At 28.5% G+C, this 18701-nt stretch overlaps 1 protein-coding gene across 1 annotated transcript in view; it reads left to right on the top strand.

Annotated features, from left to right (window-relative positions):
* Positions 1–18497, top strand: part of LOC100206126 (uncharacterized) — a 46641-nt gene extending 28144 nt beyond the window's left edge. The window contains exon 9 of the mRNA XM_065793571.1: positions 18207–18497. Within this exon, the coding sequence (XP_065649643.1) occupies positions 18207–18321 (115 nt within the window). The 3' untranslated portion in view covers positions 18322–18497. The remainder of the gene's footprint in view (positions 1–18206) is intronic.
* Positions 18498–18701: the final 204 nt, after the last annotated feature.

The following is an 18701-nucleotide window of genomic DNA, read 5'->3' as shown; positions in this document are numbered from 1 at the left end:
TCACTTGTCAGCATGCAAACATGTCGAATATCTACGTAAACCGCTGCGAGAAAAAGTGAATTTTCTCGAAGGGCAATTTTCCGATTCATTATTCCCTTCTGAATATATTTTGCTAACTCATGGTCTGCCATCAAGTTCACACCTTCTTAAGTTTCATTCAAAGAAAAACTCACCTGCAGTGATATTCATCCGCTGAAGGCGAATAGTGAGATCGCAAACCATCTCCAATACATCTTGTAGTTCTTCCGAGATGCCCTAATAATATGGCTGAACATTGAACTCTTTAGGAGCTCCTTTTAGTGTGTTCAGCTTTTCGATAATTGGTCGAATCTGAAAAAATAAAATATTTTATGAAAAGTATGTCTCTGTATTTTTAAATTATATTTAAAAAAAAATTGCAGAAGCGGATATTTCTATGTATAAAATGGGTTGTCGCACAGGCATTTCAGAAAATCAGTAAGGAATTAATTTTTGGAATCAATATGCAAAATCGACATTGAATTAGTTTGGATATTTAAACAAAAAGAGCAAAAAAAAAAATCTCTATTTATGTATATACTAAATAAATTAAATAGTTTAAATAGTAACTTATAAACTAACCTTGATGACCCTTTCAACCATGTTAAATTGGCTCGACCAACAGGTAGCCTAATCTAAAATAGGAATTAAATTTGGGGATTGATCTCTGAAGTAGTCAACCCACTTTGAATTTTTTTGCAATTTTTACAACTTCTTTTGCACTACTAATTAAAATCTTTATCGTGGGCTTCTATAAGGCATCATTGAGTGCCAGCTGTAGTGTGGGCAGTACATCTTTGAAAGTGAATTATGTTCATACTTCTAGCAACTTCAGCAGCCAAGACTGTTGCCGCATTGTCCTCTGTAGAGAGGCCATCTTCGTCTAACTCATCTAATGCAAATTGAAAATCGACTTTCTTTGTCAATATCCTCCATTGCGTTGTTGCTAAAGTCACGCACCAACTTCATGTTTACCTTACATATGTTGCATTTTGAAAAATATTTTTAGTTTAAATAAAAAAAGATAGAATTACTTCAATTTCAAGTTTTATAAAGATTTTTTGTTTTATTATAAAATAACATCTGCATTGTCCACACTTATGCCTAATATGTTAGCTTTATTGATTTCAAACCTATCTAAACATTTTTCATTCATCTTTTAAGTGTGGCCTGCCGTTTGTTTGCCTTTTGTATCAACAGTGCTAAGGTTGACAACAATAACCTCATTATTTATTGAGTATTGGGTATTAATACCAAGGTAGTAACGCATATGCCTTGTTGTCAAATTGACTTTTAAACAGTAGTTTTGATATTATATTTTTAATTTCTTTGCAATGCTTTATGGCAAGGTTGCAAATTTGAGTTTATCTCTGTTAAGTGTATTATCTCTGTTAAGTGTAAATCCGAACTGTGAAGCCACTTTTCCGCAAAGTTTTTGTGTGTCTTTGCGATGAAATGCCTGAAAAAAAAACATTTCAGAATAAATAGACAAACAATTTTGATTAAACATATTTGTTTTTTTATTTAAGATTAATCGCGACAAAGAAATTTTGAAAACGATTTACAAAATTAAACCAAATAGCAAAGTACAAAGAAAAAGTTAAAAACGAAAAGTCTCGGAAAATGAATAACATAAATGTAAGTCTTTTAATAAATCTTAATCTGAAATGAAAGTCCTGCAACTAAAACCAGTTCATTTAACACTTTTAAAACCTCGTCCTTCGTTAAATTCAAATTAACTTGCTGAGATGGAAAACACTTTAACATAGACTGCTGCGAATTACTTTGATTGCCTGTAAATTTCTTTATTTTCTTGTTCTCTTCTTTCTTTTTCTCTAGTTTTTCTTTTTCAAAATTTTTCTAAAGATCTACGTGTTTTCTTGCTAAGTGTTGAATGAAGTTGCTCAAGCAAGTTTTTTTGGCTCATACAATTTCTTCACCACACACTTTGCTCCCTTTACTTTTTTCTGTTACCATACATTTAAAGCTGAAAACTTTAACTCCACAATTTTATTAGCACGTAAAAAATGTGTGTATACAATATAGGGTTGTTTGCCCTTAATAAAAACTTACAAAAGTTTTGCATTTTTATCTTCCGTATTTCAAGTTGCTATTGCCGAAGTTGTACATGCGCAAATTCACCTTCTGTAACGCTTTAAGTAGTACAAAAAACGGGTTCTGGGCCAAAATTTATTTCAACCATATCATCCATAATTTCATATCATATTTAAGCTATGATCCTAACCATAATTTCTGAACCAAAATAAAATAATATAAAAATAAAATAAGCTTCATCATAACCATAATCTATATATAAATTATGGTTACATCACAACCATAATTTCTGAGCTAAAATAAAATAATATAAAAATATAATAATGGTAGTATAACAACCATAATATATTATTATATTATGGTTACATCATAACTATAAAATCTGAACTAAAAAATTTGTGTAATTTTTTATAAATCAATTTTTTTTTTAAGTTATAAGCTCAATTGATTTCGCTAATGAAATCTACGCGTATATGAAATCTAGCTTAAGCGTAAATGTAATCTAGCTAAGCTATAGCTCATTGATTTCACAAGTGAAATCTACGCGTAAAAGAAAACATGTCCTATTACAGTAAATCTTCCGGATTGTCCAACTTGTGCATCCCCAGAGTTTAATGTAACTACTAATCTTCTTCTAGTAGCAACACTAGGAATGGAATCAGTAAAATTTCTGTAAAATGAGATAGTAGTTGTAGAACTAATTATTGCACTTGTTTGATACAATAGTCCAGATGATTCATTATTAAATGAATTAATATTAGCACCGTTCCACGAAGAAAAAGAAAAATCTTCTAAACCAGATAAGGCGTATATGCATAAACTATTCGAATCAAATCCTTGAAATACTGTATAATTAGTATCGTTATATGGTGTCCAAGGTTGTATAACAGAGTTAGTATTTACTGGAGAATTGTATGCATCATACATGCGTACTCTAGATTCCCACCAATTTCCAAATACACCAATAACATGCATTCTAATATATTTAAGGTAAACACCTTGACCAGCAACGTTTGGAGCATCTAATAATATATATTCTTTACCATAAGTTGTGTTTGTAAATCTAAATGTTTCTGAGGACAATTTAATAGATGATAATGATTGAGGTATTGATGTAGTTCTTGTAATAAAAGGTTGTATCCAATATGTAACGTTTTGACTAGTTTTGATGTATAATTGTAGTAGTAAATGGTAAAACCAGTGTAAAGTATCCTCCTAATGCATTAGCTGTATGCACATTGCAACCTAAAGAGTTTGCATAAAATGAGTGGCCAAGTGGGTCAAATGGTTTAAATAAAAAATCACAGGCTAAAGGAATATTATTATCTACAACACTATCTGTAGAAGTAGAATAATCTTCTATGCAAATTGAATGATCTGCGTATATTCATATACGCAGATCATTCAATTCAATCAGAAATACATTGCCTGACACATTATGATTAGGATCTGATCCTTCTAATGCTACCATAGTTTTCTGAGAATACCAGGACCAGAAGATTGTACAAAAACTGTTGTTGCATCAACACCTGTATTTGGTGGAATAGTCTGGTATTTTAATCCAAGGCATGTTAAGCTTGAATTTGGTATTATTCCTAATTCATTAAGATTAAGTGTTTTATTATCAACATAATTTTTTGTAGCAGCACCATGTGAGCTAGTAGGTTCTGCTACATTTATTATTTTATTAGAATTCATATTAATATTACTAGCTGCATTATTTTGTCCATCTCTCCTAATGAACAAGTTAGTAGCTTGAGATATTGTTAAACCATCTACAGCTGAAGTAGTGTCGCGTCCGAATTCATCATCAGGCATTTTATATATAAAGAAAAAATTTTTTAACTATTTTTTTTTTTTAAATTACCATAGATTATTAATAATATTCTGAAAATCATGTTCTTCATCTAGTTTTTTTAAAACATATAAACACAGAATGAGGTATTTCCAAATTGAACTCTACCACTATTATAATAAACAGGACTTTTTAAATAATTAACAACTTCAACTGGCGTTGGTAGTCCATAAGAGTCAAAACTTAGTTTTTTATCTATGTCTTTATACCAGCGAATCCAGTGAAATCCCTGCGTACTTGAATCTCCTGTATTTAATATTCCACATTCTTTTCTTTGTGTATTTTCCCGTAATTCATCCCTTACAAATACACCTTTAAAATGTTTTATTTTTAACTTTTTGTTGCTTTGATCAATTGAAAGTTTGTTAGTGGTTCATTGGGTAAAATTATTCCTTCAACATTGATAAGTTTATAATTATAATATTGATAATTGTTATTTTCCATTTTTATTTATATATAATTATATTTTTGGGCTTTTTGATCTATTTGGGCTCTTTGACCTATTTGTCCTTTAACTTATTTGACCTATAAATTATTTTCTTTTAGTTTGTAGTTTGTCCATATGCTAATGTGTGTATACCATCTTTTAAAATAACTCTTTTATCGTCTTCTGCGCTTAATGCTATTTTATTGATCTCTTCTGTGTAAACTACATGTGAACGGGAACTTATTACATTCATTTTCCTAATATGAATATTTTTATTTAATAAATAATCTTTATATTCTTCATGTGTTATATACTTTTTTATAACATTTTTCTTTACTCCTTTACATTTTTTGTTATCTTTTCCGTGTACTTTATAAGAATACAACTTTGATCTGAGTCCTACAAATTCTTCAATTTGTGCTCCTCCAGACTCATCTTTAAACATTCCTATTACTTTCTTATTAACACCAACTTTAAAATCTGCATTATTGATTGCTGGGTGTTTTGGGTCAAATTCACGTGTATCAAATTTGCTTTCAACATCCTTAGAAATATCAGCATAAAAGTCTTCTGTTTTAATTTCGTATGCTAAAGAATCTGAATCAGTGAATAATAGTTTTGCTCGATCAGCATATTTTTTCTTTATGTAATCATAATGAAATTCGTACATTAGAGTTTTGCTCAAATCTAATTTACACATTCCTAAGTAAATTGGTTTAGCATATTTTAATTTTGTTCTTTTTATATGTATTGCTATTAAATTAGCATCAAATGTTGTTCTACTTTTAAAGTTTGGTTTTGATGCTAATTTAATAGCTTCATTTCTGTCTGTTACTAATCTAATATCAACTCTGTTTTCAACATTCTCCATTGTTTTTCAAAATCATTAGTTGCTTTAGTTCTAAGGTTTGTATTTAATTCAATGTACTCATTTAGCCATGCTCTTTCTTCAAATTTTATTCCTCTATGAATTTTAGTAATCTTTAATCCTAATCTTTCATATAGTTTTAGATTTTCATAATGTAATATATAATTTTTCTTATTATTCAAGTTAGGTACTAATTTTCAACTTTATCAATATTTATCCTTTCAGGTGCAAGTGGATAATTGTTATGTTCATCATCTAGATATTCAGGGTAATCTAAATCTACCTCTAGTATACATGGAATTATTTTCCAGTTTTCTATTTCATTTTCATCCATCCATTTAAAACCATGTTTTGGAAGTGGTTTACTTATTGCCCATCCATATAAATTATTAGCATCTAGATATTGGATGAATGTTGATGGTTTGCTTTGATCATACTCATCACCCATGTACTTATTATCAGAAGTTCCCAATCTATTTGATATCATACTAATTCCACCTCTTATACCTTTCTTTATCATTAGTATCATATCGTAATCACTTAGATATTATATTTTGATTTTTGTTTTCTTCAATGCTGCATCCCAACCTAATCCTGGTGATGTATAATACCAAGCAGGATCTAATTTATAACAATTCATACAAATATCTCTAAAATTTTCAAAGACGTCAGCTAGTAAAAGCACATCTGAAACATTGTACAAGTCATGATAATCTCTAAATGTTTTGCAATTAAACTCATTCCATACATTTTGTGCATGTGAGTAATCATCATCACTTATATCTTCATTGTTTAATTTTGAAAAGAATGATTCTTTTGGCGGTAATTGTGTTTTATTAAATCTGTTAATAAAATCAACCCAATCATATGGGTATATACCTTTTCTTAGTAATAAATCTAATTTTTTACCTGAATATAGTTTTCCGATATTTTTGCACTGGTCTTTTGCTAAATTCTTAGATAAAGCATCTTAACTAGAAGGCATAAATCTATAACTATCTAAGAACTGAAGTTCACGTTTAACTTCAACATTCTTTCCATCTTTAATATACTCGCCAACTTTAATTTCTCTTAAAAAGCTAATATACTTTACTTCATTTTTTGGTATACAACTCAATTTTCCTCCTGATAATTTCTTTATAAATAAGTGAGAATCATAACCAGATCAATTGTAAAATAGTACTGGAAAGAATTTTGGAATTTTATTATTTAAATTACAACTTTGATGAGCAGCACCTCTATATTTTCCAGTAATATAACAATGGTCGCGTACTTTATCTTTTTCAAGTTCTTTTCCACAAATGCGACATGATATTGCTGAAATTAATAGTAAATATATTGAATATTTGGGATCATTATTCTTGTTCATATTTATCATGATATATGATAAATATGAACTTCTAAATCTTCATAACCGTATACATTGACACTGATATCTGTATTGTTTTTCTCAAATTGTGTAATTTGATTTAATTATACTGGAAATTCTATTTACCCTAGTTTATTTTTTTAGCTTGATCTTTAAGATCTTTATCTACTTTTTCAGGATGATTATTAATGATTGATGATTTCTTTTAGGATGATTATCTGTTGATTATTTCAGGATGATTATCTGTTGGATTTAATGCTCTTGCGATACACCACTTAAAACATTGATCATCTTCATTCTTCATTATCTTCATTTTTTATATTGTTTATTGCCTTTTTAGTTGCTAAATTTTTATCAAGTGGAATGTATGATTTAGCTTTAATAGGATTATACTTAATAATATTTATACCCATCTTTTTAACAGAAAAAAATATCTAACCTGATCCTGCTTGTTGATATAATGATGATGATTTTAAAATTTTCTGCTTTGATATTTCATAAAACTCATCTAAATCTGTTGTTTCTAATACAACTTGGTTATTCGTTCTAAATGGAGCAGATGTGAATAGAGAACTATATAAACTTTTAAATTTTTATTTTCTTTTAGTACTTTAATAGCACTATTTTTAGCAGCATTTATGAAGGATAAAGCATCATAACCTTCTATTCCTTTAGCTGTAAATTATTTTGTCACATTTTTAACAGATGATTGATTTAATTTAAATTTTATTTCATTTATTTTTTAATTTCTTTCTTTATTTCTTTCTTCAACTTTATTTTCAGGTTCAACTTTATTTTGAGGTTCAACTTTATTTTGAGGTTCAACTTTATTTCTAACTTCCAATTTATTGTATAAATTTTTTAATGAGTTGACTTTTTGATTGACTTTATTCTTAATTGTATCAGGTACGTATGACACAATCCAATTTGCAATAGTATTAAATTTACTTTTTTCAGTTGATTCTTTTTTTGCTGTCAATGTATTCACTGTATTTTTAATTGTATTAGGCACATATGACATAATCCAATTTGTAGATGTATTCACTGTATTTTTAATTGTATTAGGTACATATGACATAAGCCAACCTGTTGTAGATTGCGATGGTCTTTGTTCAATCGGTGTGTTACTAACTGATGTAGATTGAGTTTGTGTGCGCTTAACAGGTGCCTGCACTACCGCTTCTAATAATTCACTTTTTATTTCTTTAATTTTTCGCTTTTGTGCGATTTTTTTAAGTTCTATGACATTTTTATTTTCCATTTTTTATATAGCAAGATTTTTTTTATATTTTTATTTTCTTTAAATGTTTTTTCAAAATAAAAAAGTCTTGTCATATTTTTATTATTAAAAATATTTACAAAGTACATGTAAATATTTTTCAGACATCTTTTATTTTTTTATTTTTTCAGGATTTAATATTTCAATCTTAAATCCATTATCAACTTTTCCGTCATGTAATTCAAGATATCTCCATCCATGCTTAGTTTCAAGCATAGCACTATATAATGATTTATATATTTTAATTTCTCCTGTTTCCATGTTAGTTAATTTAACAGTGACTGGTTTTTTCTTTATTGTTCTTAATCTTTCATATTTTGGATCTATTTTTTTTTTTAATAAACAATATTCATTTTATTCCCGTCTGATTGAAACTCTATCATTCTATCAGATATTACAACAGCATATGCCATAGTACCTGCTGGAACAGCTGTATTAAATGTTGCTTTAACTTGTACATCTATTGTTGATGATTTTAATCTTTCTAATCGATTACTAACGATAAAAACAAAAATTGGGTATAAATCTTTATTGTTAGAAGGATTTATATTGCTTTGTGTGATCAATTCATTCATTCCATAAAATTCTTCACTAAACACAGCTGCATCTCTATAAACTCTTGAAATTTGCTGATTTGGGAATGGCAAATTATAATCAACAGCAGGATATCTTTCTTGATTAAGCATAATGTATATATTTTTCAAGTCGAAATGATCAAATATTTAAGCATTAGCATTTTGGTATTTATTCTTACTTGTTTGAAATCCAACAATTATGTATTTTGGGTTATCAGGAGATGTCTTTACGCTCTATCTCCAAGAAAATGTAGTAGATTGTGCAACAGATATAGTATCACACTGACGCGCTCGAAAACTTACTGGAAGTGTCACTTTTGATTCAATAGAATTATAAAGATTAATCCTTTCTACGTCTGATGGGTTCACACGTGGTATAAACAATGATATTTTATTAAGATTAATCTTTCTTGCAGCTACAGCAGCAAGCTTAAAAATTGCGTCATCATCACTTTTTCTTACAAGAGTTATTGTATGTTTAAGTCCATAAATAACTTTGTCGTAATCATCACAGAATCCAAAAATGTGCCTTAAAGGTATGCAAAATGAATATGTTTCTTTTGTAGTTGGTTTCTGAATTATGTATGCTTGTCTTAATGCAAACCCTGAGTTATCAGCAAGTACTACTGTTGTTGCAGTATCTTTATTCCTCAATTGATTTAATCCATGCACTAATTGAAAGTCATTTGGGTATTTAAGCATTCCTAACATTGCAGTTGCTTGACCTGGGTGATAAATAGTTTCTATATCTTGGTTTAATAATTGGTATGATATTTGACTAAATGAATGCATAATACTATTATTTGTAAGCGCCACTGCATCTGTATTAGCATAAGCTGTTCCATCAGCAAGTTTAACAAGTTGTCCTTCAAATAAGAGATAAGCTTCAGATGGAAGTGTGAACAAATCTTGTTGCTCAATGTTGATTCTTATTTCTCCAGCACTATTTAGATTTGTACGAGCCACTGGCTCATATTCATGGAATTCAAATCTTTCAATTCCATTATCTACGATTGGCATTTCTGTAAAATTTAATACTTCAGAAGTTGTCATTTTGTTTTTTTATATACAATATAAAAAAAAAATTTTTGATCGAAAATTCTTAAAGAACTAATAATTGTATAAAAAATTTTGCAAGTCTACTAAGCAAGTCTAAGCGTAGCTCATTGATTTAACAAGTGAAATCTACGCGTATCTCTGAGGTCTTAAGCAAGTCGAAGGCCGTGTTATTTTTTAACTAGATCTTCTATTTTTATGGCATTTTCATTTGATACTTTTTTTACTGATCTTATTGCAGAACCTATCATCATTTTATTTATATTTGTTGATATATCATCTGCATTATTTTTTTTAGATCTTTTAAATCCATTATTATATCCATTATTAATCAGATCATTAGATCCAACCAAATTTGAAATCATTTCATCAATTTTTTTATTAATAACAGGTTGTGAAACTATTTTTGAAGATGCTTTATCCATTATTTGTTTTCCTTTTTCAACTGCAGCATTTCTAGCAGCTTCTATCGCTGATATTGAAAGTTCTTTTCCTGCTGATTTACCAGCAGTTATTGCAGTTTTTCCTAAATCACTAGCAGCCAACTTCATCAACACAGCTGATGATGCTCTTGTTACATTTGACGTTTTTATTTGATTAAATAAATCTCTTATACTTTCGAATATACCACTTCCTCCAATAGCATGTTTCTTTACATATCTCTTATTATGAACAATTAGCATTTTTTATGTACTATATATATATTTTTTTTTATATGCACTGATATATAATTATAAATTATTTTGTATTGCTTTATACTGTGAACTATTTATTATACCTTGTCGTAGTAATTCATCACAAATTGTAACAGCTTCATTTCTTGCTCCAGTGTTGTCTGCTTTCCATGCAGCTATACGTAGTTAAAGCATTTCAATTAGTGCATCAGGGTTGCTAGGAAGAATTAAGAAAGTAATCCTGTTCCTCTTAATTCACGCTTCCTATTTTCTTTTATATCTCTCCAAATAGGGGCTATTATTTCTCTGTATTTTACACTACGAGATGACTTTGGTTTGTATGGGTTTTCAGTAGTAATTGCATCTGTTTGTATTAATATATCTCGATATTTTTAAGGTCATCTTCATTATATATTCCCTTATCAGGTTTAAACTTTGTTAACAGCTCCCAAAGACCAGGAGTACCATAATATGTTTCATCATCAATAGTTACATTATCATCACTAATATGTATTGTCTTTTTTCCAATATAAAATATACCATCTTCATTACGTATCCCAAATGTAGCATCTGTAGATTTTTTACTAGTAGCATACATTTTTAGATAACCTGCTGCAATTTTTTTTACCCTCATATCTTTATTTTTTTCATGATAAGGCAATAGTTCTTTAGAATCAGTTATCATTATCTCTCTATTTGCTTCAGGATAAGAATTTGAAAAAGTGAGTGCAAATTTATTAGCTTGATCTTGCAATTTATTTATGTTTTCTTTTATTCCATCTTGACTATCAATTAATGGCGTGTACAATTTTTCTAAGTCTAACTGTAAATTAGTTTCACCCATCTTTTCATATAAACTATTATTCTGTACTCATTTTTTAATATCTAAGAAATCTTTGACAATTTTGTCTCTTTTTTCAGGATCTTCAATTTTTAGAAATGACATTTCGCTTTTTTTATAAATAAAGATAAAAAAGTACAACATAAATTGTTATGTTGTATTTCATGTTTTATGTTTTACGTTTTATGTTTTACCTTATATGTTTTACGTTTTATGTTTTACGTTTTATGTTTTACGTTTTATGTTTTATGCTTTACGTTTTATGTTTTATGTTTTATTTTAATAAATTATTTTGTGTTTTTACGTTTACATTTTTACTAAATCTGCTTTTGAGTATATTAATTGCATCATCTCTTCCTTGTTTAGTTAATGATTCTTTAGTTTGTTCATCAATTAATTCTTTTGAATTTGTTCTAATTTGCTCAAGCATGGCTTTAAATTTTTCAAGTTCACTAAGTATTAGTTTAAATTCATTGTCATCTATACTTCCGTCTACTAAAGCTTTAGAAGTATAGTCACTTATTGTATTTAGTTTTAAATCAGCAAGTACTTTGATCTTTTCATGCTTTTCTGCTTTTAAATTTAATTTTTTATTAACTTGCCCTCCTATTAATGATAAAACACCTGCTCCTTACGCTGCACCTTCACATGCGATAGCTACTGGTGCTGCAATTACTGTTGTTAAAAAGCTAATTCCAATAGTTCCAAGTGCCATAGTGCTTGCTAGTAATGAATTATCAATTGCTGAAATTATTTTTACAGCTTTATGATACTTTTTACTTAGCATATTTCTCTTTTCTCTCTCATGCTCTATTTCTTTTGAATCTCACTAATTGTGTTTTGGCGATATATATGTGCACTAATAATCTTATTTTTTTCATCAGGTGCACTTGGAAGATTTGGATATATTTTATTGAAAGTTTTATTATCATTTGCACTCTGTGCATTTGGTATATCTGAATAAATATAATTACACAGCTTTTTGTAATTAAACTCCATTTAATAAGTAAAAATAATTTTCTGAAAAATATTTTTTAAAAAATATTTACAATCTCCTTTTTTAATCATTAGATTAGAATCGAATTATTAACAACATTTATTATAATATCATCAACAGTTTCTGATATTACAGAGTTTTGTAAACTTAACATTTTTAATTTAAGTTCTTCTTTTAATGAAACTAACGCAACACCTTCATTAACTACTACACCAAACTTTAAAAGAATATATTGATGTGATAGAGATTTTATTGTAATGTCGTGTTGCGCAAATATTTCATATTTATTCTCAGTTATTAATACTGAAGGGTGCTCCAAATCTTTGTGTACCTTAGAATGAAGAAGTATTTTTATAGGTTCATCTGGTATATATTTGTTTATAAATTTATGTATTGGCGGATTATTTCTTGGCATTTTATTATACATATAAAAAAATTTTGAGAAATCACAGAATCATATTCAAAAATGGAATATTAGCAAATGGTGAATTTGGTCCTTATAATAAGCCTGATTCTGTTGATGTATATCCATTGCCATTACATAAGTACAATCCATCACCTACAGAACTTCCTTTACTCCATGGTCTCAAATATAAACCATTTCCTGCAGCTGTCATTTTAACTCCTTTTCCATTCTTTTTTAAGTACACAACACCCCTTCCAGCAATTTTATCAACCATAGCTGATCCAGCTGCAGAACCTACTCCTGTTAATAAACCTGTTGCAAGAGCTGGAGTAACGCTTGATAATAAAAATTTTCCAGCTGTACCAAGGAAAGGTAATAGTGCAATAAATACTCCATCCTAGGAAAGGTAATAGTCCAATAAATCCTGCCTCTATTTGAGAATTGAGAATTACTTTGAGTAATTATTAAGTCTTTACCTTTTTCATATGCTCTTTTAATTCTATTCAATTGATAATCTGTTACAGCTAATACATGATCACCATTAAGATCTGAATGTGATAACTTAATACTAGCTCCATAACCATCTTCAATTGCTTTTTTAAGTTTTTCTAATTACCCTTGCGAAACATTTATTTTAATTATAGTATATTTACTCATTTTTATATATAATATAATAAAATAATTTTTAAAAAAATTACAAAAAAATTATTTTACGATTTATTTTAATAATATTTATTATTTTACTTCTTTTATATGAAATGTGATAGTTACTTCTTCTCCTCGTAAATTCAAAAGATTTCCATTTTGATCAACCAATTTATTTTCCATTTTTGATATTGTTTTTAGTGTTACTGGTAAATAAATTAAGTTATACGGCTCTAGAGCAATTTTATAACCAGGACCTACAGTTGGAAAAAATGAATATATAACGTTATCAGTTCCTTCATTTATATACAATGATCCTATTATATCACTTGTTACTCGTATGCTATTAACATTTAATATGTTTACTATATAAGTTGATATATTGTAGCCTGTTGAATATATTCCACTGTCAAAACCAAAAACAGTTCTAATTGAATTTGAAGTTGTAAAATCAACTTTATAACCAGCTGCAATAGTTAAAGCTGATCTTAATGTATTATTATTTCCTTCAATTTTAATATTTGCAACTCTTGAACTTGCATCACCGTTTCCTGTCATAATCAATTGGATATATTTATTTATATCATTAATATCATAACATCCATCTGGAATGTTTATATCCTTCCAAGTTGATCCATTATTTGCCCTATATCTAAAATTGTTGTTTGAAGAATTAATATTAGGAAAACTGTAATATGTCTCTAAACTAACTAGAGCCATTTCATATTCTCTGTCTTCTCTAAGTTTAAGAATAGGGGCAAACTTAGTTTTTAAGATATTGCTATTTCCGCTCACTGATAAATAATATGCCATTTTTTGTTTTTTTATATAGAAGATAATATTTTGTTTTTTATATTTTTTTTACAATACTAGTTTCAACAAGTTGGTATATAAAAACAATTTAATCTACTTTTATATTTTCCATTTCATCTTTTTTAGAAGATAGATCTATAATAACAAATCCATGAGGCTCTGACCAAGCTTTCTTACAAAAAATTTTAAACTCATCTTTTGACATATCACTTGAAATATGATCATTATAAATGTGATTTAAATTCTTTGAATCTTGTGGAAATAAGTAAATAAAATTTGTATTCTCTCGTACAGTTTGCCTAGGTAACATAAAATAATTTTGTGCAAGATAGAAACAATCAACATTACTATGTCTTCCTCTTATATAATATCTTTCAAACTTATTTTGCTTTGTTAATTGTAAATCATCAAATATCATCAAATATTCTTATGAATATCAAGATCTTGAGGATCTGGTACATCTTCAGCTGTTTCAAAAAACTTACACTCCATATCTGTTTTCTCATTTAAATTTTTTGAAATGTCTTCAATTATAAGCTCAGGGTTTGCATCTAATTTTTTTATTTTGTCTTGTAACTTAAATAGTTCAAAAACAATTTCTTTTGGTAATTTTTTTTCAACAGATTGTTTTAATATTTTGTATTCTGGTTGAAAAAGAGATTTTCCAAAAACTTGTAAATTATTAAAGTCTAACCAACTAGGTCTCAAAAGTAAATTCAATAATAAAGTAGTTTTTCCACAACCCGACTTTCCAACAATAATTCCTCTTATACTCTTAGGTAACAACTTATTATTACTTCTCTTATTGTTATTCGCATTCCATGACAAATCTTTAATATCCATTTTTATATATTTAAGATTTTCATTTTTTCTATATATATAAAAATGTACTGTGTTAGATGTAGAAATAAAACAAATACACTAAACTTACAAAATATTGTGAGTAAAAACAATAGAAATATGCAACGTAGAACTTGCGCTATTTGTGGAAAAACAAAAACTCAATTTGTATCATCAAAAACAGGAGGAGATTTAGTTAGTTCGATTAATTCGGCAACAATTAAAATAAAATTACCATGGGCACAGTTCCCAGGTGAAATGCATTTACCTGGAATGAACTTTGCAGGACCAAGTACTAATTTAGATAAACGATTAACTTCTACTGACGCATATAAAGAATGGAGTAAACCTTTTGATAGAGTTGTAAAACATTTCAGAAAAAGAAAAGTTATTGTAAATGGAATCGATGAAATGCTGATTTAGTTGACATGAAATCTTTTTCCAAATTCAATGAGGGTATAAAATACTTATTAATGGTAATAGATGTTTTTTCGAAGTATGGACGGATTGTTCCATTGAAAAGTAAAACTGGAGTTGATGTTGCTAATGCTTTAAATAAAATCTTTAAAAAAATAAAGTGTCAAAAAATATGGGTAGATAAAGGCTTAGAATTTTATAATAAGCATGTTAAAGCGCTGGGTGTTGAGTTATATTCAACTGAAAATAAAGAAAAAATTTGTGTAGTTGAACATTGGAATAGAACAATGAAAGATAAAATGTTTAAGTACTTTTCAGCTAATTCTACTAGAAAATATATTGATGTTTCAGATGAAATGGTAAACAAATACAACAATACAAAGCATTCTTCAATTCAAATGACACCAGTTAAAGCTAGCGATAAAAAGAATGAAAATATTGTTTGGCTTAATCTAAATGGAAATGCACGATCAGAGTCCGTAAAACCAAAGTTTTTAATTGGTGATAGAGTTAGGATAACTAAAAAGAAGGGAAAGTTTGAAAAAGGACACACACCGAGATGGACTGAAGAAGTTTTTACAGTGTCACAAGTTCAGTTCACAGATCCACCATCGTATAAAATAACTGACGATAATAATGAAGAAATACAAGGTACTTTTTATGAACAAGAATTGCAAAAAACTGATCAAAACATATTTAGGATTGAAAAAGTTATTCGTAAACTCAAAAACAAATCATTAGTAAAGTGGTATGAATATCCTGAGTCGTTCAACTCATGGGTTGATAATAAAGAATTGATAAGCCTGAAAAATTTGTAATGTTTTTTTTTACGCTTAAGCTAGATTTCATTTACGCGTAGATTTCATTTGCGAAATCAATTTAGCTTATAACTTAAAAAAAAAAACTGATTTATAAAAAATTACACAAATTTTTTAGTTCAGATTTTATAGTTATGATGTAACCATAATATATTAATATATTATGGTTGTTATACTACCATTATTATACTTTTATATTATTTTATTTTAGCTCAGAAACTATGGTTGTGATGTAAACATAATTTATATATAGATTATGGTTATGATGAAGGTTATTTTATTTTTATATTATTTTATTTTGGCTCAGAAATTATGGTTAGGATCATAGCTTAAATATGATATGAAATTATGGATGATAATATGGTTGAAATAAATTTTGGCCCAGAACCCGTTTTTTATACTACTGCTTTATACGAAAAAATAATAATAATTCCGTAATAACCCTTTATGAAAAGAAACTTGCGAAACAAATTATTTTAAAAGAATACTTGCCAAACAGTTCCTTAAGGAAGGAGCGTTTCGGAATGTGCGCTTACGGAATAGACTCGAAAACATTCATTAAACTGTTATACAAAAAAAATGTTATTATTTATTACTTAATTAAAATGTTGCTAAATGATTCTTTGGCCATTGTCATTTCTTACTGAATCTTGCAATTAATCACTACCTTTCAGACTAGCTACAGCTCTGAAACTTTCAGCGCTTGTATAGTCCTGGTAAGCTTCTATGTTAAAATTGTTTCCAGGGGCGAAGACCCGGGGAAGGTTCGTATTGAACGTGCTTGCTTTTTCGCTACAAATCTTGTAACTAATTTTTTACTGCTCTTCAAAATAGCGAGAGCTTTAAAACTTTCAGCAGTTGTATAGTCCCAATAACGTTGGGATGTTAAAAATTAAAACATTTACCAAGGCCAACGACACAAGGGGCAACAAATGCCCTTCCCACCCTGACACCTATTTGTTTTGTAAAATTCGGTACGAAAAAAGAAAATTCCTGATTCTCAATATCAAGAATTTTATTTTTCTGGAGTTGTACGAAATCTCTTGGTTAACAACTCTAATACAATATCTGTTCCTTGATCTATAGCCATTACAAAATTGATCTATAGCCATTACAAAATGAGAAATCCAAATATAAAACAAAACAATTGTTATTTGCAGTTGATTATAAACGTATAAAGTATTTGCTTCTTATACCCTTCTCAAAATTACATAATTAAATAAAACACAAAAAATAGTTATGAAAATTGTAATGATTTATAAATTAGACGCGTTATTACACCAAATTAACACATTACGACAAAAATGTTGTAATGTGTTTTTATTTATTATAAATTAAAACAAATCGAAAAATATTACGAAATTTTATTCTAACGATGTGCTCAGACCAGAGTTGTTAACAAGGCCACAAGTTACAAGGCCAAGACCAAGGCCTCAATTTATGACTATTAAGGCAAGGCCAAGGACTAACAACTCTGGCTCAGACACATTTAATAGGCGTCACTTGCTACACTTGTAAAATGATACTTTTTAACAGTGTTAAAAAATACTTGTTTGCAAAGAAAATTTGAACATGTTGTTCAAATAAAATATCCGTGCGTTTAGATTTATTTTAAGTAATTATAATAACGACTTACAGACTTTTTTTATCAGTAAAACCTTTATCTGTCAGTTCAAGCAATGTTATTTGAAAAACGCGTTTGAATAAATACTTTCTTTTACTTTGGCATCAACGCAGGTTTGAGTGTGTAAAAATTAGTGCTTAAGCATAATTCGGAATCCAGCGTTCAGTTTACATCTAAGGTTTTGTACACCGCATGTGCTGTAGTTCACCTAACTCTTATATTCTGTAAAAGCAATGCATTTTATAGAAGATGTATGCCATAAACACGCTGCAAATTTCTGAATAATTTGTATGCCGCATGGCTTGCCTTAAGCAGCGCAATTCAGTACGTTTGAGCTTTCACTGGTTTAAAGTTACGTAACTGTTAGCTAAACAATTTTAAATTAATACTTGTATTAACTTGTAGAAGTTAATAACGGTTTGTTAGGAAAGGTTTATATACTGATATAAAATTTAAAAATCCTGGAGCCTCGGATTCCCAAAAATTATAAGAACGGGCGGGACTCCGACTTCGCATCCCTGAATGCAGGTACCCATTTTTACAAATTAGAAAATCTGAGTTAGATGTTGAGTTACAAACCTAGAAAATCTGCCCTACTTTAATGTGGAGTACCTCATTTATGATTTTAGATTTGGCGAACCTGCAGAGTGCGCTGGAGCTGCCGTATTTTTATCTTCAGACGATGCATCATACATAACTGGAGAAACTATCGTTATTGGTGGAGGTTACAACTGTAGACTTTAACGTTGCGTCTTTAACTTGCAACATGCGTAATGCATGAAAGTTATGTTGACTAATCACAACTAGACTTAGTTATGGAAACAATTCTTTGCGTAACTTTCACAGCCTGTTGTGCAACACTATACCTGTTGATTAAGATGTATTTAATTGATTATAAATAATGTAAAGGTTCTTAATAATTTTTTATTTTTTGTAATTATATACCCCAGTTTGTCTGTTTACACCACCAATAAGTATATAATGTTGTATTATTACAGCATGGACTACTATATTCACGGCCTTATTTTTTACATTTTTTAGGGGGAATTGTTTTTAAGAGACGGAAAAAATGGCTGCACTGAATATTTTATTTTTATAAAGCAACACTGTAAAACTTTACCGTG

The sequence above is a fragment of the Hydra vulgaris genome, chromosome 03 (genome assembly GCF_038396675.1).
Source record: "Hydra vulgaris chromosome 03, alternate assembly HydraT2T_AEP".
Lineage (NCBI taxonomy): Eukaryota > Metazoa > Cnidaria > Hydrozoa > Anthoathecata > Hydridae > Hydra > Hydra vulgaris.
This window is presented reverse-complemented; position numbering and strand designations above follow the sequence as displayed.